The sequence below is a fragment of the Periplaneta americana genome, chromosome 5, assembly GCF_040183065.1.
Source record: "Periplaneta americana isolate PAMFEO1 chromosome 5, P.americana_PAMFEO1_priV1, whole genome shotgun sequence".
Classification (NCBI taxonomy): domain Eukaryota; kingdom Metazoa; phylum Arthropoda; class Insecta; order Blattodea; family Blattidae; genus Periplaneta; species Periplaneta americana.
Window position 1 is genome coordinate 61,676,302 of NC_091121.1, and position 23,136 is coordinate 61,699,437.

A 23,136-nucleotide genomic window follows, 5' to 3' on the forward strand; every position below is an offset into this window, starting at 1 on the left:
ATTGCGAAAATGAGAGGAAAATGGTGAGTTATGGATATCCATGTAAGTGATAAAAAAACTACTGTATATTACTCTAAACATTGCAGACAACCAAATGGCTGTAGCACAGGATATGTGTGATCTAGAGTTTGAAGTATGAACTCTGACCATGCTATGATATATTCCAAAATAATAAGCAGCAACATGTGAACTTAGAGTTTACCTTCTCCTCGAGCCATTGCATATGTCACAAAGGCAATACACCTTCATCAACAGTATGGGCCAGAGTACATGACCTGTTCTCATCCAGTAGTAGAAACAGTGGTTTTATTTAATGACTTTTCAACTGGAGAGGTTATTCATAGTTGAAATTCAACACAGGTGAGAAATGGAAGGCAAATTTTACTTGGAGCACTCTATGGGAACAGAATTGTTTTATGTGCTGTAAATCTAAGATATGGAATCCAGAGCTTTACTTCCCTCCTGCAAGAAGCCATGCTAAGGCCTCTAAACTCCATTACCGTTGGCTGAGTTGAACTCGTGAAACTCTGCAATAGTTAACATGCTAAGCAATATATCATTGGTGATGATGAAACATTGCCATTAGGGCGTCTTCTTCTGGGGTACTGTACAGCATACTCCCAAATGGCAATGTGCTTGCTTACAAGAAAAGGTTCACAAATAGTTTAGGATTTCAAAGCACGGAACCTAATATGTACTTGGAAACACATTTTCTATCTATAATTGCCATAATCACGAATGAAAATGGCTATATGGAGATGTAATCAAAATGGAAAGAGGACTAGTAGGCCTATGTTGAAACTTTGCATGTTTAAATACTCAAATCTTCATTTAACTAATGTGATGTTGGTGATGTTTAATAGGGCATGTCTGCAACTATGGCTATTTGCGCCCTTATCTAAAGTTTTTTTTTTTTTTTTAAACAAAATATATACAATAGCATAAGTAAAATGCAAACACAAATTGAAACCATTCCCACACTAAAATGAGGTATACAAATTCATTAATAGCAAGATGATTCGTTAGATAATATATCATAAAAATGAACAATTATTTATTACATCCTAAGCAATGTTTAAAAAGGGACCATAAAATAAAAACCATCAGATATAATAACATTCCATAAAATTTTCGGATATGGAAAGTACGAAATGTAAAGTTTAGGTAAAACAACAGACAACTACAATACTCTCTAGATGTAAAGGGTTTGGAGGATAAGCAACAATGGGTCAATTGATCAATGTGAAAAATGTGGAAGTGAAAATAAATTAAGTGCTATTTCAATTATGCTTATTTTGATGCATGCTTCCACCTCTTCCCCACACCCCACTCCTCGTCAATTCTAACACCACCTTGTATATGAACAACTCACCAGTAGTTAGGTGCAGAGAACACAGTGATACATTTTCCATCATGAGCCACTTCATAGCCTTCGTTCTTCACCTCATGACTTCTTATTACGTAGTCTAGACCATTCAGCTCTAAAAACTTCTTAGTAACATCTGGACCAAACTGCACGCCAACACCACGTTTGCTGGGTGCTCGGCCAACTTGTGGCTGAGGATCTGACCACAGCAGCTCACACATAAGTCCTAGATGGATATTATGAAAATGACTATAATTATTTTCCATTATATTAAGAACATTTCATTTAATTTGTAGCAGTTCTTGTTAGAAAAAAACTTTGTAGTTAGCTCTGTTTAGCACAACTTTTGTTTTCTTATACTGTTACACTATATATACATGCATATTTTTTATCTATGACATTCAACATATTTTATTTATAATTAGAACCATGAAAACACCTCGCTTTGTGCAAACGTATCATTTATTATTTAAATGTTTATTTTACAACACTATAATATCGCCTCTACACTTCATAAAAAAAAAAATAAGACATTTCTATTAAAAGAATTCAAATGAATGTTTCAAGAATGAACAATACATCTTCCATGCTTTATATAATAAATAAATAAAAATTAAAAAAGCATTCTGATCCTTAATTTTAATTTTTTTTTTACTTTCGCCTTCCTCCAATGAGCTGGACAGAGAATATGCATGGATTTCATTTTCTGTCGAAAGTGAGATCCTATAATGGGCAATATGATATAATCTCATAATACGCATTTAAATAATAAAGAAATCTTTTTCTTTTCTAACTAAAACAGGAACAAAATGCGATAACATATTTAAGTGATACTTGAATAACGTGATGTCATAGTATAGGTTATTTCAAGAGCATTTATCTGATTCAGATGGAATAAAACTTTTAGATTTTGGGTTTGTTCAACAGGTAGAAGAATAAGAACTACTGAAACATGCACAGTACCATATAGTGTTCCAAAAAATTTTAGAACAACTTTTTGGTGCGAAAAACGAATTTAATTATAATTTTTCAACAAAGTTCTAACAACAATTATTTATAGAAATGAGAAGTTTAATCACAGTGCAGAAATTATTAGATTATGCTGGCTAACCTAGGACAATTTACAATAAAACTTTGGTTGTTATGCATTAGAAGTATTAATTTAAAATTGTAATTGTATAATATGTATCAGCATGAAGTAATAATAAAGTAACTTTTTAACATTTCTGAAATTATAGAATTTACCACTACATTCATTTTTTTTTTTCAAATTCTTAATGGATTTTGATATAGTATCGGACCTCAGGGTCCCTGACTGCACCATTATGTTATTATTCTTTATGTTATTAGTTCACAAAATCTCTTCTTCGCACAAATTCGAAGAAGTTGATGTTCTTGAAATTTGTTGTAGATGTGCTTCTTTTATATATCACAAGACCAATGGTTAGATTATTATGTACTATCAAAAATAGCTATTTTTGGCATTCTATACATTCTGAAGTCAGAATAAAAGACAGTTTTAACAAGAAAGAAGATACCTTGGCAATATTTATTGACTTTCAGCTAGCATATGACTCTGTTTGGAGAAATAAATTATTACTAAAACTCCAGAAATTAGGTATCTCCAGCAATATGTTCAGATGGATATCAGAATTCCTTAGTCAACGATTCATTGCCACTAAATTCAATAACTCACTTTCTAGTTACAAACATATCGAGGTCTATCTCAGGGCGCTGTCCTCAGCACAACTTTATTCAATATTTATATAAATGACTTACCCTCCCTCCTAGAGGAATCAAACATGAAAACAGCACTATTTGCAGATGATATAGTTTTGTGGACTTCTGGATCTTACAGACATAGAGACAAAATTCAAAATTCTGCTCTTAAAGCTCTAAATCAACTACATGAATGGAATACATTAAATTTGATAACACTCAATTTAAGCAAAAGTAACTACCAAATATTTTCACTTGGTAAAAAAAGAAAGAGAATTCAATATCCAATACAATGGCCAACACCTTCCTAGGACTTATGAATCCAAATATCTTGGAGTTATTTTCGATAGTAAGTTAACATGGAGCAACCATTTGAAATACATTTCTGAAAAAGCTCGTAAAAGATTCTCCCTTCTAAAAAGACTAGCAGGAAAGAAATGGGGATGCTCTAGGAATACTTTGAACACTACACACAAAATGTTTATACAACCAGTGCTGACATACTGCGGAGAAATTTTAATTACTTCACCTTTCATAAACGAAATAGAATATGTTCAAAACCAAGCTCTCAGACTCATTACTGGTGGAATCAAAACAACTCCAATAGATTCTATGAGATTCCTCACTAATATTAACAGCATCAAAATGACAATAGAAGAAAAAGCACTGATTCAATATGAAAAACTTATTAGATTACCAGGAAACAATTGGCATTCATACAGTCCTCTCTGTAGACTGAAAACTCAAAAAAGTTTCATATCCATTGTTCAAGATTTAAAACAGAAAATCAATATCCCGAATTTAAAAGAAAACCTACAAATTAAACCAAACCCTTTAACTCTATTAAATATAGAATATAATCTAAATTTAACAGAAGAAATACTGAAATCAGAAGTAAACACTGAAATACTAAAACAATTGTCTTTAGAGACAATTAATATTAGATACCCTCCACAAAACTGGCTTCATTTATACACTGACAGATCCTTGATCTCCAGAGAACAAGGTGTCGGTGCAGGTGTTACGTGCTGTCTCTTCTCACTTTATAGATCTCTTGGGTATGGAACAACAAGTTTTGATGGAGAAATCATTGCAATAAGTGAAAGTCTCAGGAATCTTCTATGCCACATCAGTAAATTTAGAAATGCAGTTATATTGTCAGACTCCAAAGCAGCTATTCTATCAATAGTCTCTAAACACACACCTTCATCTCAAACAGCAGAAATAACTAAAATGCTCTCTCAATTAATATCACTCAATAAAAGAATTGTATTCCAATGGATACCATCCCATTGTGGAATCCTGGGAAACGAGAATGTGGATGCTTTAGCAAAGAAGGGCAGCACTGCTACTTACAGACCTGTTACTAAATCTACATATTACTCTGTGAAAAGATTTATTAAATCTACATACTTAGACTTGAACAAACAAAATTTGATAACACAATCCCAAGGGAAAAAATGGAACTCTCTGCATCAAAATCCACAGTTAATTCCCGATTTACCACGAAAATCGTCCGTAGCTGCATTTAGATTGGCAACAGGCCATGATTGTTTGGCCAAACACCTGCATAGAATTGGAATATATCAGTCCCCTAACTGCCCATTGTGCAACTCAAACCAAGAAATGGATTCGGAACACCTCAAAATCTGTGCTTCAGTGGCTGGTCATGATAATATCTTTGAAAAATATTGGAGTGCAAGAGGTCAAATGACTTTACTGTCAAACGCCTGGCATTAGAAAACAACAACAACATTCTGAAGTCATCCACATTATAGTTTCCAATTCTTTTAATGAAAGAATTTGGGCTACTTTGAAGTCGATTATAAAATTTTCTTATAATTTTGATAAGAACTTCATGTATATATGGCATAACGATATCTTCATGTACCAGTCAGCCATGAATCAGTCTAAGAGCCTTGTTTTGTGCAACCTGTAGTGGTTTAAAAGCATTGCTGTTCATATAGCTCCAGGAAAGTGCAGCGTATGTTATAATTGGCAGTACCAAAGCCTTAGAAAGATGCAATTTCCATTTAAAGAAGGAGATAAGTGAAATGTTGGCCATTTTTGGTCAAAAATTTGTTTTTCATTTTATTGCATAAAATTAATCTATAGACCCTAATGTATGAGTCTGCAAAGTTTCAGCTCCCTGTGATGCTTGGAACTGTCATTAATTATGCCACATTTAAATTGCTGTGCTGTTTAAATGCCTAGTATGTATATTTTAACCACTTCCCTTATTATCCCGAGTTAACTCGGGTTGCTAACATGTGTCAAAATGTATTAACCCAAGTTAACTTGTTTGAGTCCCATTGTCTATTTCATAGCGATTTTTTAAGTATGTAAGAAAATTAGTGATGTACAGTGATTCTGCAATATTAAATGACCTCTTTACGAAAATAAAAAAAAATATGACACTTTTTTTCACAAAACTGGTAAAATACACTCAGGGACAAAAAAAACCGGACACTTCTATATTTGCTTGTATTTTGTTGCCAATTATTTCAAAATGAAACAAAACCCATTTAAACAAAATAATGTTTCATTTTGCACCTTATACGACAACATTTGAAAAAAAATAATCTCTGATAAGAAAATTTACAAAAAATTACAAAGGGCGTATAACTATGGCATCGTTTGGTCTAACTGTTTTTTTTCATTTTATGGTGCCTTAAACATTAAAAACTCTTTTTAGTAACGGGTATTACCCCCTCTGGCTTGAATAACTGCATCCATACGTCTTGGCATGCTCTCAATTTGGTTAGCAATGTCTTCTTGAGGAATAAGTTCCCATTCTTCGCCAAGTGCTCGCCTCAACTCTTGTAACGATTCTAGTCTCGGTCGTCTATTCTTAACACGCCGTCCCAGCATGTCCCACACGTGTTCAATTGGGTTAATGTCTGGACTCCTTGCTGGCCATGGAAGAACATGGATTCCCACTTCTTGGAGGTAATCTCCGACGCATGGGCAATATGCGGCCGTGCATTATCATGCATTAAAACAAAATTATCGCCTACAAATTGGCCAAATGGCACAACATGATCAGCCAAACATTCATTTATATACCTATCAGCTGTTAGTCTTCCATTTTTAACAAAAACCAACTCTGTACGAGCATCCGTACACACTCCTGCCCAAACCATCACCCCACCACCTCCATACGGCACATTTTCGGAAATGCAACACTGTGAAAATCGTTCTCCCCTCCTTCTCCAAACTCTTTCACGTCCATCAGGTGAGCACAGATTGAAACGGGACTCATCGGTGAACAGAACACAGCTCCACTGTCCATTTCTCCAATCCCTGTGATCATTTGCAAAACACAGTCGTTCAACTCGATGCATCCTGAGAAGTCTGGGACCAGTTGCAGGTCTACTTGATATCAGTCCACTTGCTTTCAACCTCCTTCTAACTGTTTTGGCCGAAATTGGGCGTCCATGCATGTTAACAAATTGCTGGGCTACACTAGTAGCTGGCAGGTTGCGCTCCCTAAGAACTCTCAACACCATATACCTGTCTTTATTTGGATTCGTAGCTCTTGGACGATCCGAACCTGGTCTTCTGGTATATTCTAGGGTCTCTCTATACCGTTTTATGGCATCATGGGTTGTGCTTCTAGCCATATTCATAACATTTGCAATGTAACGTACACTGCGTCCATCATCGTAAAGGGCTACAGCTCGAGCCACATCTTCAGGTCGCATCTTGTTTTAAGACAAATGTTACAACCCCACTTAAACTCAGAAAATGTAAAAATAAAGAAATAACGAATGATAACGATAATGAAGCACAAAATGGTTGAGACAAAATTGTTATAGCTGAGACTCCGAAAGCAAAATTGGAATATTTGGTTGTAATGGCTTGTTTATGAAACAAAAAACAATCAACAATGTATACACGTCTCCATAACAACAGATGGCTACCATAATATTGTATGAGAAGATAATGTTTTGCAAAATACCAGCAAATATTAAAGTGTCCGGTTTGTTTTGTCCCTGAGTGTATATAGTAAGGGAAGAGGTTAAAAGAGATTTTTCTCAAATTATTTTTTTTTTCTCCTTCCTATATATTCAAAATCTAAAGGCTTCTACAAGTTTCAACCTATCAAGTTTTCAAGTTGAAAATTTTTCTGCATGTTCTATCATTTATGGTTAATAAATTAGAGTATCAGATTTTTTATATGTTAATTACCTTTTAAATTCAAAAGTAATTTGTATAACAATAGGTACAAGAAAATTAAAAAAGAATTTTGACAAAATAATTTTTTTCTCTATTCTAAGGATATATTTCTAAACTATGGATGCTTAGTGCTTTTCTAGGTACATCAAAGATACTGTAAGTTTTCTCTAGACCATATACTTAAAATGTGTACGAGGAGACAGATTTTGAAAATATGCCCTAACTTTTTGTTTTAGAAAAAGGGCATAACTCAGAAAATATCTGGATGACATGCAAGAAAATTTGTAGCATGTATATATATATATATATATATATATATATATATATATATATATCATACATGACTGTCTAAAAAGTTTGGTGAATGGTGCCATATCTGAATGGCAACATGGTGCAGGTGGGCAGGCACATGGCTCTTCTGAGATGTAGCAAGAAGCGCCACCTAGAATGGTGTACACATGACTGGCAGGGTAAATCCGCTGCGACCAATAGAATGTAGTCAGTGTGAGAAGTAGTGTCACAACGCAATGGAGCAATGCGTAAATATCAAGTTCTGCTGCAAACTGGGGAAAACATTTTCTTTTATGAAAAAAGCTACCATGTGAACTTAGATTATCTGATTACACATTCCTGAAACTGTAATAAACTTTCACTTCGGTTTTGGATACGACATTAATTAACAATCAAATGTAGATAACAAAATAATCAGACAATAAGCTTTGGTTCAACCTGTATCAGTCCAAAGCTGAATGTGTTTAGGTGTACTGTAATGTCACAGCTGTTTTCAGATACCTCACAGAAAGAAGAACTATTTGGAACAGAGCTATTATGATTATACAATGAACGTTCATCTCTGATTAGGAGTCATAAAATCTATAATAAAAACATAAAAAATATAGTGCATATTATAAGCATAAATATTTATTTAATGTGGAACTTAGGTGCAACAGTGAGAGAAATTACATAGACTTGACGTTGTGAAATACTAACACTAACCTTCTTCTGGAGGTTGCCTATTTCTGTCTATTTCCTTAATCTCTTCTAATGTAACATCATCCCTGGAGAAAAGACCACCATGCATAACCTGGAATTATACAAATTTTCTACATTATTTTGAATATTTCAACCTTCATTCATTAGCCATAATTTATTACGGGTACATTGTACTTACCAGAATACGGCCATTAAGACAATGAGCCAAAGGTAACCAATTGTATACTTCAGTGAATAATTCCGACATTTGCGCTGTATACTTCGCCTTTACTTCACCTTCAAATCCATACATCTGATTCATAGTCTGACTTTCATGGTTACCTGTCAACAAATTGTTCTTGCTTTACAGTGCTTCAGGATTCATGTACTCTCTCTGTTAGTAATATCTATTTCTCAACATCATAACTTGACAGATATATTTCCACTATGTCAATAATTTATGATTCTTAAAATCGTACCTTGATATAACTACACCTAGTTTGAAGATACAAATGACACTGCAGAAGATAGATCAAAGTTAATAATGTTCTCTTCTCCAAAGTAATACAGTAAAACCCCTTTTTTCGCGAATCTCTGGGTCAATAAATGCGTGTTTTTTTTTATAAGGACGTTTTCATTTAATACAGAGCAAATCAAACCTATCTTACCAGCATTCTTACTCAGCCACGAGGTTGTTTTCTGACAGGCAATGCATTGGGTTTTACTGGTTAGTTGTTTCCAATAAGCCAGGCATAGGTTATTATAGTAGGTTATTTTTTTACAATGCTGTATCAACATCTCATGTTATTTAGCATGTGAATAAAGTGAAGGAGATAATGCCAGTGAAATGAGTCGGGTCCAGCACCAACAGTTACCCAGCAGTTTCTCATATTGGTTGAGGGAAAACCCCGGAAAAAACTTCAACCAGGTAACCTGCCCCAACCAGAATTCGAACCCGGGCCACCTGGTTTCGCGGCCAGACGTGCTAGCCGTTATTCCACTGGTGTGGACCCCAGCATAGGACACAATGCATGGGTTTTCCTTCTTAATTGTTTGCACTTATCTGGCAACACAATTCTGTTTTGAGTTGTCTGAGCTATATTGAGAAATACGTATTTTCAACCATAGTTACACAGTACAACAAAGTACTATATACTGAAGAATTCTTATGAGTTACATCTACGCAAGTTTCGGATGTGTTTTTCACATGCTTCAGAACCACTGAAACAGTGTGTTATTATTAAATAAGTGGTGAGAAACAGGTTCCATTCTCGATAAGAACAAATGCTGTCTGAAGTAATACACACAACTTGTACAACTTTTTCAGTAGCAGATATGTATCAGTGAGAAAATGCGTTGTTGTATTATTTGTCTAACTTTGATTGGAAATACATTCTTCTCAATACAGTTCAGACAACTCACTAATGGATGAATATTGACAATGACAAGTGCCAGCAGAATTTTGTCGCCAGATGAGTGCAAACAATTAACAAGGAAAGCCCACACATTGTGTTCTGCATCAGGCTAAAACAATTAAACGAGAAAACCCAAATGCTGTTTGTCAAAAAGCAACCTCGTAGCTCAGTAAGAAAATCAGTAACTCATTCTGTATAAGCAAGAAAGGACTGACAGCAGAAATTAAAATACTCCTAGCCATTTAACTACATCATATTTACACATTCTTAATACCCGTTAAATTTACCATTAACAAACGCACATCAACAATAAAGTATCGAAAACACAGAATATATTTTCACAAAATCACAGTAACATATTTTTAAGTACTGTAATTAAATTTACAATTTTCATATGCAAACACTGATGCTGGTCATGATAATATCTTTGAAAAATATTGGAGTGCAAGAGGTCAAATGACTTTATTGTCAAACGCCTGGCATTAGAAAACAACAACAACATTTCTATAAGCTTACTTTTAAATGAGATACTGATGCATACTATTGATAGCAGTGTAATGCTGCTAGTGCCATCCATATACAGAAATCAATCACAAACATTTGAAATAAGTTTGAAAGTTCGTTAAAAAAGGGTTTATATTCATAAATCCATTCAAATGTATTCCTTAAAAGCGGAATTTTCCTTAAAACAAGGTTCCTTAAAAGTGGGAATCAATTACTTTATTTTATGATAGTTCTGCTGATATGTTTGAAATCATTCCTTGAAAATGGGAACATTAAACAGAGGTTTCACTGTGCTATTATTATGGAGACAGACAAAATGTTTTATAGTTTGCTATTGCTATTATGAATAGAGATAAATGAAGTCTGAAGATAACTAGATTCACAAGCAGTAAGTTGTCAAAACACAAAGGACAAAAGAATGCTAGGAATACGGCCAGATTGTTGCTGATCAGTCTCACCTTCACCATTCCCAAACATGTGACGCTTAAGAGGTTCCAACCCTGCTGTTGCCAGGTACTAATTCATAACAGTCACCTTGTTAATGTAGCTGTAAAAAATTAGTCACGCAGAGGACAGACGGACATTTTTCATCCCTCTGTTCCCCCTTCTATTTTTATAGACTTAACAGTCGGCTATGATCAATACAAGGAGTTCATTCATTTATTCAGCCATAGTGTTCTGCTGAAGAGCAGATCTTTCACTGCAAACCCAGCTTTCTCCAATCTTTCCTATTATCTGTCTTCCTCTTAGTCTCCGCATATTACCCACATATCTTAATGTCGTCATCTGATATCTTCTTCTGCCCAAACTCTTCTCTACAAGGAGTTAATATTCACAAAAACAATTCTGTAGAATGGCAAGTACAAAATTTTTCGAAGTAATTTTTGACAATATTTAATTTGTTTTTTGTCACTTTCCAAGTTTTTATGTCATATTTTGGCATTTTTCAGACCGTAAGTGCATGCATATTTCCAGAGTTTTTAGTCATGGAAACCCAAGTCCTATTAACTTATAATATATATAATACAGGATACCACGTGAAAGTATGAAATTTTCAAAGGCAATTTCACATAGGAAAATTAAGCATCACAGAACTGTCAACTATAGGGGACATTTGAGATTGGAACTAATTAGTAAAATCAAAGCATTAAGCAAGTCTCCAATCCTTTTTAAGCTTTATTACTCCAGTTTGCAGAAACTGTCCATATTAGGTACAGTTTAAGAAAACATAATTCTCGAAATGAATAATCGTTGAACATAGGGCTTACACAATAATATTATCAGAATTTATTGTATAAGGCCCGGTTGCAGAAACGCAAATCAAATCAGTCCCTGATCGCCAATCAGTTGATGTCTGATTTATTTGATTGTTCATTGCGTTGCACAGACATGAATCTCCAATCAACTTGTCTCAATTTACTAATTGGTGATTTAAGAAAGAAATACATTTGACAACAGCGCTATTTAGCAACCACAGCCAATTTGATGCTCTTTAAAAGTCGCGAAAGGAATGCATCAAGTGGGCGGTGACTAGGAAAACAAGTGAATGTTTTGCTGTTTTGTTGCTTTTTGTAGAAAGGAAACAGGCGGTTTCTATTTGTATACAGACTACAATATAGTGAAAGAATATGAAGAAAACAAAAAAAAAGTGAGGGGGCTTCTGTTGTGGGATTTGCTAGGGGAATCGACAAGAAATTGGAACATGCATAGCCTCCATAACCCAAAATAATTCCATTTCCCATCTCTCTGTTTACAAATGGAGCTCGTAACCTACTCATTAAAAATATTGTGTTGTCATGTGTAGAACCCTGCAAACGGGCTACAACATTCCAGAATTTCAATGATGGTGTATACTACATATTGCCTGTATATTCACAGAAAAGAAACCTTTTCTATTTCGATAAAGTTCGGTATCATTTCAACTAGGTGATTGGATGGGGATGTGAGCAGTCTATACAACCAATATTAAGCTACTCTTGGAAATCCTGACATGGCTGAAAATTCTCTCTGGATTTCAAATCGTTCCCTATTTGAAGTTTGGGGATTTATGAGACCCTGCCATAACAAAGCAATTTCATACGTAACATTCCTAACTACTCAGCAAATAGTTGATTTGTGGACCCTAACAAGATAACCCAAGACCGCCTGAAAAATTCCAACAGCATAAAATCTCAGCATTATTAGAACTTGGTTCATAGGAGAAAGTGGAAGGTTTCGATTTGTCTGTCTGCATATATTTGTTTCAATTTTTTAAAGTAACAAAACACAGGAATCCTTACTTAACCTAAATCTTTGCTCAAATTCTCTGTCATTATACATAAAAACAATTCATGTCTATCACGGAAACGCCCTCTTCTTAATAATATTTTTTTTTCATTTAAAATTTCTTCATCAGAAGAATCCATTATGTCGAAAACAATATTGTTACGCTATAACTATTTACTATATAATACTGCATTATAAACAGAACAACATAAATAGCCTGCTTGATCGATGATCAGTGACTTAACCAGCAAAAATCTGTTGATCAAATCTGATGGAAGACTGATTTCCGATCAAACACTGATTGTTCTTTCTGCAACAGAAATAGAACTGATGGCCAATCAAACCCTCCTTGATCGCCAATCATATTTTGATCGGTGTTTCTGCAACCGGGCCTAAGAGTATTAAAATTTTTTTAAATTTGAGATTGCAAATATAACAGATGGAAAAAGACTAGTGTTCAATGTAATCATAAAGCCAAATTTAATGGTATGTAGAAAACAATCATACAGGACTGTCACAGCATTGGCACTCACACATGCAGAATACTTCTTTATAAAATACTCTTTTATTAACAGTTGAAACCTCTAAAATTTTCTTCACTGAACTGCTTCGTTCTCCTACTCCTTTTATCACCGTTAATAACAACAGGACTTCATAAAAATGCGGAATATGAGAAATAAAAATAAGAAATACGTACTAGCACTAGCAAAGCAAACACATTTTCCACACAGCATACATACACCACAACTTCAATCAAGAAGCATACCTCCTTATACATATGACTTAAAATCTGTGCAATGAACTTACCTCTAGACATAAAGAAGTGTTCTGGATATAAAAGTTTAAACCCAAATAAAGTGAAAATACATTCAACTGAAAAAGATCCTCGATCTACAAAATCACCATTAAAAAGCTGTGAAAATTTTAAGGAAATTACATTTAAAGATAGGAAAATCTCTAAATTTGCATTAGGAACAATCTCAGTTCTAAAACTATCATCCTTTAAAATAAAAATACAATTCTGTTCAGAGAAGTAACAACATTCACTGGTTCTAATTCATCTTCTTCAAAGATTCTATAATATCCCCCTCCAAGTGTAGCTGATTTGTACTCCAGTGGACAGGAATTTGTGCAAAAGTGGAATAAATATAATTCAATGTACTACTTGCAACAGCAATTGCCATGAAGGAGCCGAAAATAATTAATTCTCGAACTATTGTTACAGCACTTTTATATCAAATTATTGACTTATACGCGCAATAAAAAAATATATATATTTATATTGTCACCATTAAATCGAGAAAAACTCGTTCCGGCACCGGGAATCGAACCCGGGACGCTCTCAGCTCTGCGCGCTGAGGGCTCTTTCCAACTGAGCTATACTGGGACACGATCCACGGTGCTGGTCGAACTCCTCTCATTGTACTGTTTTACGGCCTACTACCTACATTTAAACCTATGTAAGTCAATATGCAGGAGCACATATTTAAAATGACTTTTATGGCCATATTCAACAACAGTTTGTGATAACTGTAAACATTTAATGGTGATAATACACACTGACTACTTCATAGTAGTCGTGTTAATATTCAATGAGGATGGCGAGACCTCATATAACGAATATTTGATGTATTATAAACAACAAGCTGATGACAGCACTGAAAACCACAACTCAAAATATCAAATGATTCTCAATATACAAACAGAGCAGAGGAATTTTGTCCACCACTGCCGCACCCGTGGCTTGCATTGTGTAAGCTCACTGCCGCTTAACACTTTGTTATGAAAAGAAGAACAGTATTATTCGCGTTTTGATCATGCGTTATAGTGATTGTAACATGATTAATTAAAACAAGAATGGACTCGCTGAGATGCAGCATGGCAGTGTGACATCATGTCCATTGACAGTATTCAATTTTAGAGGTATGTTACCTGGAAACTAATAGTCGTAGAAAGGTCTAGTTTGCGCCATTGTTTGTATAATTAAATGCATATTGTTTAGAATATATCATACCAGAATGTGATTTTTAGTTCAGTATTCCATTAACTGTCAATCCAAAAACTCAATACAGAGTTCCGTATGCAAAGGATACATATGGATTTGTTGGTGATGGCAGGCCATTGAGATTGAAGATGTTCATAAGATCATAGAACTGTCCATGAATATCACCACAAACTGTAAATTTACTGTCATCTGGTATTGTAATTTCAACTAAGGACGGTTGTGACATAAAGAGTTGTTTAACATCCAGTAGGATCTGAAACAGACAATACAATGACAACACATATACGAGGTTCATCCAGGATCTAAGTTCCAATCACGTGCAGAGATGGCATGACTAGTTGGATGGGAATGCGCATGCGTAGCAGTAGAGAGAGGGTATGTGGGAATAATGCAGTGCACTTTCAGTCTTGTGATGGCAGTAGTTATTGCACAGCCCTAGGAGAAAATGGCTGCACTGATATTGTCTCCTGCCAACTGCGAGATTCGTGCAGTTATCTGATTTCTGTATGCTCAGAAGCAATCTCCAGCAGAAATCCACAACCAATTGTGCAACGTGTATGGACCTGACATTATGAGCAACAGTATGGTCAGACGATGGTGCAGGCAATTCACTGAAGGCCAAACCAATGTTCACGACAAAGACAGTAGTGACTGACTGACTCTGGTGATGCCAGAACTGATGGAAAATGTGCAGCAAGCAGTTTTGCAGAACTGGCACTTCACAATTTCGAAACTCTCTGGTCAATTTCCCCAGATGTCTCACTCACTGCTGCAGGAAATCGTCTCCCAGTGGTAAAGTATTGTGACCACCTCAATATTTTGTTTAAATTTTAAATCTACTTAGCGGAAATTTAAAGAATATATATGAACAATTCTCACATACTAGAGGAATTAATTAAAATATCCATACTAAAGTTTTAATACCTTAAGCCAAGAATTCTCTGTGTTATTGGTAACATAATAAGATGCTTCCAAAAATAAAATCTTCACTTCCAAATTCTACTGTAAGTGAAGACAAGAAATCAAAGTACAATTTTTATGCCCAGAAAGAAGCTGGGTAGTGGCACACTACTTTATGGCTGCAGTGCAGATGGGGAAAGGGAAGGTGTAGACTCCAAATAGTAAGAACATTATATATATATATATATATATATATATACTCAACTTAATTCATCTTGTCAGTTGCTGACATGATTCACTCTGTAATCTAAAACTGCATGTCCAAAATGCAATTTAAATCCTACCTTATATGCATACTTCCGGTGTAGCTTTCCTTGTTCCTTGTACGTTTTCATGAGGTGCTGCATAAACTCCAAAGTTACTTTTCCATCTTCTAGCTTGGGACCATTGTATTCATCCTCAATTGCTAAAAAAAAAAAAAAGTAGCCATTGGTGAGTTCATGTAACTCGATTCATGTAGTCAAAAGAATATAATGTAATATATACAGTACTTACCCATATTCTCAAGGTTAATAGAATCTGCAATGCTTTTTTTTGTATCATCCACTCGTATGGCCCTTTCAAAAGCCATCTGTCTCACAATCTTGTTGCATTCTGTATACTTCTCTTTGGCATCTCGGTCATTCGGTTTTGCTTTGGTTACCTATAAAAAGTCTCAAAGATTTTAACATGCATGCAAGCTTAATGTGTGATTTTAGTTCTAGATATTAACAGAAAGAAGAAATAAGTTTTATGTGATTTGATATTGCTTTCACATTAGGCCTACTTTTCCCACCCTTCACGTAATTGTTATTTTAACTGAAAATTGACAGTGCACACACATCAAAATACAGTCAAATCTCGATACAACAATTTTCTGGGGACTAAAAAAATCAGGGTTATTGTTGTATTGAGGGGTTATGGAATTTTGTCCAAGTTTATGCCCTGAAAGAGACTGTAGTAGAAATAAGTATAAAACAACATAACATGCTATGACATAACATTTACTCATTTGATTATCCTATTTGACTCTTCTTCTCCCACTATCACTTCACTGAAAGTAATCCTATGTCTGTCTTTAAAATGTTGCAGCAACCATTGCTTGTTTTGAAGTTCGAATCAATAAGTACACTGGTAAAATTTTATTAAGCACTTTTTGACACAGAAGAAGGCCTGTTACAGAAATACTAAGTGCTCTCATTTCATTAAACCATTTCAAGGTAATAATGTCAACGTCTTCTGCTACCACAGTTTTTAAATGCTTATATTCAGAATTTATTTCATCACTTGCAACTCTGTCCTCTATATCCTTACATTTCTTTGGTCTACTGGACTGTACTCAAACACGAGCTCATGTTCATTTCGGGTAACTTTAGTCTGCATCATGTAAACGAAAACGAAACTTTTGAATAAATTTGAATTTATGAATGTTGCGAGTTCTGACTATGCAAACCCATAATTTTTAGCCACTTCAGTCTGCTTCATTTCTCTATCTAAATCACTCAATGCAGCTAATGTAGTCTCCAAACTGATTTGTTTTCGTATTACACCTGCCATCATTAAAAATAACACCCAAATATGTAAAAGGAACCAGACGAAGGAACCATAAAAGCAAATCTTGTTAAGTGTCACGTGCCCTTGAAGCAGGTAGAGTTCTACTGTAATCCACTCCTTGCACAGAATGCCAAAATCAATCAACAAATTATATGAGTGTAAACGAAATAAAGAAAAAACATTTTAAGACAGTGATACCAAGTAAAAAGTTAAATAGTATTGAACATGAAAACCAAAAAATTTTTAAAAATTATGTTTTTATTGTTCCATTTTTCCTTGCATGGAGGTTCGACTGTATAATAATGTGTCTCATAATAAAGTATTAAAATTAAAATAAATGCACCAATAAACTGCTTATTATAAGAGTCCAGTTATACAAATAAATACTTAAATACGTACATGCAGATTTGGACTACAAATATTTAACTAAAAATTACAATATGGTTGACATCAGGCCAATTAATTTAGCTTATTTTCTGCTGATGTATTATTTTTTTTTATTTTTTTTTTTAGTTGGTTATTTAACGACGCTGTATCAACTACGAGGTTATTTAGCGTCGATGAGATTGGTGATAGCGAGATGGTATTTGGCGAGATGGGGCCGAGGATTCGCCATAGATTACCTGGCATTCACCTTACGGTTGGGAAAAACCTCGGAAAAACCCAACCAGGTAATCAGCCCAAGCGGGGATCGAACCCGCGCCCGAGCGCAACTTCAGACCGGCAGGCAAGCGCCTTAACCGACTGAGCCACGCCGGTGGCGCTGATGTATTATATAAAGCAGTAACGTGAATAGGTCCTATTTGGAGGGCTTTCACACCACGAAATCTTCTTTAAGCTCTCCTCTTTCCAAATGTTGCCACACATGTCAATTATTGAATTCGTACTACGTAGGTCACTGAATTTCACCACGTAAATTTCTGACAATTTCAACTGTAAATTGTTTCTAATACATACTCTCGTATTAAGTAACTATTTACATAAGCAAGTGTTATTTTTAAATACTTCCCCCTTCATTTTAATAATGAATATTGAAATACAGGGACAGAGCTACTTTCCCACACTTTACAAAACCAAAGATTCTAGTAATACTCCTGATGTAATGAAAGTCATTCTGATATTTTTCTTGGTAAAACTTCAACTGTTTTTAAAGAATAATATTCTATACAGTGAAAATGTTCTATCAACGTCAGAAGACATTACCAGTACCCATTCACAGAAAGGAAAAAGGGGAGTTGCCAAATTTGCAAGCACATAAAGCACTAAAATGATAACGAATTTTTGCCAGTAGTTATTACCATAAAATAAAATGTCAATATAATAACAAAGCTGAGAATTAAAAGAAGGTAAATACCAATAAAAAACATGCATTTTCTTACTTTAAAAAATTTGTTCCAATAAAATATATATAAAATTCATATAAAATTGACAAACATATTTGCAAGAGTATAATTTTTGCATTGTATTCCTTAATCTTGTATGCAACATGCCTTATACAAAATAAATCTTTACGTTTCTAGGTCTATACTTGACTAATATGCTATAACAAGTGTAAATTCAATATTACTACCATATTTTAAACTATTACTCGTATTATAATGAATGAAAGTGCTCAACTGCGAACAAAATATCAACTAAATATCTTATATATGATATTTATCACTTACGGCTTCATAATCTCTAAGTGCAAGCTTGAATTTCCCCAAAGACATATGGGCACCAGCCCTCCTGTAGTATCCTTTTAAATACGTTTTATCTAATTCAATAGATTTGGATGCATCATTCAGTGCATACCCGAAACATTCCGTTTTCAAATATGAAATGCTTCTATTGCCATAATATACAGCAACATTAGGATTCAATTCTATTGCCTTTGTATATAGATCAATTGCCTTGTTGTAATCTTGTTCTGTAACAAACAAACATTTAGTACAAACAATCACCATCATCACTCGCATGCTTCATCTCAAAAGAAATTTTCCTATTTTCAGCTGTTCTCAGTCAGTACACACCAAACTGAAGGAAAATTAATATTTAATACCCAGACTATGCTCCAAATTTCTCAAATAAATCTATTAGTAACCTTAGCGTCCATTTTGAACACAACCACTCATTGGTCTGGACATTTCCAATAAACTGTTCATGACTGGGCAAATGGATTTCTAGAGACCTGTTTACACAAACTGACTCGATAAAAAATACTATGATTAGTTCATTATACACACATACACAGTCACAAATATGGTGTCAACACTGTAGCTCACTCTGTGCAATAAAATATGAAACTGCATACAGAGTGTTTTAAAAGTAATAATAAAAAATTTAGGGATGAGAAGTAAAAACGGAAGAGAAGCAAAAAAAGTCCCAGTAAACATGGGTCCACAAATTAACCGTTTACGAGATAATGCCATTTTGCGCTGGCTGGGGCTCGCTGAATACGAAGTACTAATTATAACAAAAGCAGTGACAATTTTATTAATTTATCAATCACGAGACAGTAAAATTAATAATTTTGGCTTCAACACTACAGAAATGTGATTAAACATACACAAAAGAAACTTCTTTGTTTGAACAACAGTGAAGTTTGTGGATAAACAAGGTACAGTACAGTATGAACATGTTAACTGAAGACTTTTACAGCAGGTGTTCAAAATGCTGCCCATGCACTTGAATGCATCTGTCTAGTCTTCTCCGCAAAGACCCAAGAAAGCGCTCGAGCAATTCTGGGTCATTTTCTTCATTTGTAGAAAGCCATCTACAATCTGATGCTCCAATTCTTCAAGTGTGGTGATGTCTATTGTGTAAACCAGGCTTTTTGCATAACCCCATATGCAAAAATCCAAAGGATTTAAATCCGGTCATGTAGGTACAGGTCCTCCTCTACTTATCCACCATTCACCAAATCGTCTGTTTAGATATCATCTCACACTTAGAAGGAAATAGAATGGGGAGAGTGCTTCATACGAATGAATCATGAATGTTGCCACTTTACCATATCCAGATGCTTGGTTCACTGGCGACCCCAACCCGAAAAAAAAAGGCATTATCTCATAAACAGTTAATCTGCAGACTCATGTTTACTGGAACTTTTTTGCTTCTATACATTTTTACTTCCAATCCCTAGATTTTTTACCATCACTTTTGAAACACCCTGTAAATTTTCTCATGTGTTTCACTCTTGACCACGGATGTACAGTACTGCACAATGAGAATAGTGTGAAAAGCAAACTGTGAAGAAAAGCTATAGTTTAACACGTATAACATCAGGACAACAATAAGGTTTCTGACAAGGCAGGGTCCTACAAACAATCATTTTATTAGGTTTCCTATGTGTCTGTTTCATGGTTAATTTAAACTGCAGATCTGCAGTAAAGAGACACGAACAATATATTCAATATGTAGGCTACTATGCTATTGGATGTACTAGCTTGCAATCACTACTTCATTTTTTTGAAACAATAGACTCAGTCAATAAAGTAGAATTAATTAACAAATCGTTAAGTTACTTCAATGTTATAACTACTTTTTGGCTCTCATGAAAAATTTACCACTCCAAATAGTTTCTTTTAATTGGTTGTTTTACGGTAATTTATCAACTGCTATGGTTATCTAGTGTCTGAGTGAGATGGTGATAATGCCAAGAAAATGAATCCAGGATCCAGTGCCGAAAGTTACCCAGTGTTTACTCTTAATGGGTTGAGGGAAAACCCGGGAAAAACCTCATCCAGGTAGCATGTTCTAACCAGGATTTCAACCTGGGCCCGCTCGTTTCACAGTCAGATGTGTTAATAGTCACTCCACAGCAGTGGACCTCTGTGTAGTCTTTGATAAACTAAGTGGTCTACACTTCATGGTACTAGCAACATATGAGTCTGCTTGTAGAGTCGGGGCAAATAATGACTAGTTAAGGGCCCTGCCATAGGGAGGAGGGGTGACCTAAACTTAATACACATATGGAGAAGCACCAAAGTCAGAATTCAACCTCATGCCTGCAACTATAGCCATGGGTTCAACTATACCTTTCCTTCTAGAAAATAGTACTAGAAAAACATGAGTAGCTTCATTATCTTGCTCAAGATCACAGCAAAGATAATTAACTGAAAATTTTGTACGAATAAATGCAAAAAACATGCATGCACGCACGCACACACACACATTATACTGTACTTGATATATCACGGATGTAATCATGCCCTCAATATTACAGAAATTTATATAAACTGTGATATACTAAGTTACAATATCAATATCTATATTATACAGAGTCCACGCATTGTTTTTCAACCTCTATTATCCTTTGTATTTTGCAAGTGCTAAATTAGCGAATCCCGTTATTTTTACTTTCAACACTAGCAGCTGAGTCTACAGCAATGAATTGTATGATCTGTGCTGCAATAAGACTTTCCAACTAGGTGGAAAATGGTTTAATTGCAATATTTTATCAATAAATTCATAGAAATTGGCTATATGCTATTAGAACTAACTTCCATAATTTTTTTAGTTCAACAATACAGCTTATTACACTGAAATCTGAGCAACTTAAACTATGCATGGTCCATTTAGTCGGACTATTCTTATACTGTCACACTCTCTATATCTATGACTTCCAAAATATATTATGAAATTACAACTAACTTCTATAGCTGCTAAGTAATTCTACTCCTGAGTACCGATGTGTTCAGATTAAGCTAGGTTAGACACCTAGATGGTTGGTTATGTTGAATTTGTTTCATTTTCATTTACAGATTTAAGCGCAATTGTATTGTGGGTCTACAGAATGGTAAGAACCAGATGTAGCGTTAGTGCAGAAACAAATAACATTGATCTTCCCAAAATATTCGTACCGATAATACAAATTTTTGGAAGTTGCCTACCTACACATCATAGCACACTACTAATACAATCATTACATCGCAAAAAAATCAGGCAATTAAACATTTACCAGAATGAGTTCACTTTTACAAAATATACACTACAGATATCTGAAAAAAAAAATATATATATATATATATATATATATATATATATATATATATATATAATGTTATCTCTGCAATACCGATAGCATACATTAAGCAATTCTAAAGATAAATTAGATTCGGGTCCCAAAAATAAAACGCTGGATGTATATAAAAATTTATTTGGTGAAACTTTGGTTTCTCCAAATTGAGCAGGTCATGTTATATGTATGTATGACTTCAGCAGCGCAAAGCAAATATACCTATATGAACACCTTTAACAACACAAGGCCACTGGGAAGACTTCGAAGTAGATGGAAAGATGAAATTAAGAAGGAATGCATGGAAATGGGAATTACAAACTGGGAGGAACTAGTAAAAGACAGAACAGAGTCGAAGCGTTTTGTGAAATCGACATGGAGTCGACATGCTAAATTAATATCCTTTGATTGATTGACTGATTGATTTGGTATCCCCATGATTGACTGATTGATTTGGTATCCCCACACTACACAATTTCTCGGCACCATGTCACTTAAATGATCCCTTCAACTAACCCACTAACTTTGTTACTTAGCTTAGCTATCCCCTCACTTAACCCATCTAACCAATAAAGACACATAAATCAGACGTCATTCCCATGTGTTGTGTGGGACGATATAGAAGATTGGCCATATAGGCTATTTATCTAATAAGCAGGAGTTCATTATTTGTTTCTTGCTTTCTGCAAGATCATATACGGTATAATAATCCTTGTTTAATAAGGCCACTACCAAATACTTAGCTATATAACGTGTACAATAAATTACTATACTCTCGATGCATATTTAAATGTTACCGGGTTTCTATCATCACTAAGGTTCTTTTTATTAATCTCAAATAGTCAGTGTCAAAAATGTAAATTCTACATCAGTGCATCTACCAAGTATTCATTTAACTAAGTATTTTAAAATAGATTAATTTGCATACTTCTAAAACATTGATTGGCTTCTTCTTTTATTTTCTCAGCCTTTTCCGCATCTTCCGGCGAAACTGACGGTTTAATATCTGTATTTACACTCATTTTTACTTCAGAATATATTATTAGAGCACTTTTCAGGGCAATCGCAAAGCGTGCGTCTTTCGTTTCGTTTCTTTTAATTATCGCAATTCATTGACGGCATTTTGGTTACTAGTGTTTATAGTTGAAACCGCTAGATTCTTTCCTATTCTGAAATAATTTTGCTATATACAGAAGAACTTTTAATATTTAAAAAAATC

The 23,136-nt window shown here is 34.5% G+C and overlaps 1 protein-coding gene across 1 annotated transcript in view; it reads right to left on the reverse strand.

The window, feature by feature from the left end:
• Nucleotides 1–23,010, reverse strand: part of PpD3 (protein phosphatase D3) — a 30,412-nt gene extending 7,402 nt beyond the window's left edge. Inside the window, exons 1-9 of the mRNA XM_069825801.1 lie at nt 22,846–23,010; nt 18,586–18,827; nt 15,881–16,028; nt 15,670–15,791; nt 14,514–14,678; nt 13,228–13,333; nt 8,436–8,578; nt 8,261–8,348; nt 1,373–1,592 (exon numbers count right to left, since the gene is read on the reverse strand). Of these exons, the coding sequence (XP_069681902.1) occupies nt 1,373–1,592; nt 8,261–8,348; nt 8,436–8,578; nt 13,228–13,333; nt 14,514–14,678; nt 15,670–15,791; nt 15,881–16,028; nt 18,586–18,827; nt 22,846–22,939 (1,328 nt within the window). The 5' untranslated portion in view covers nt 22,940–23,010. The remainder of the gene's footprint in view (nt 1–1,372; nt 1,593–8,260; nt 8,349–8,435; nt 8,579–13,227; nt 13,334–14,513; nt 14,679–15,669; nt 15,792–15,880; nt 16,029–18,585; nt 18,828–22,845) is intronic.
• Between the last annotated feature and the right edge of the window lie 126 nt (nt 23,011–23,136).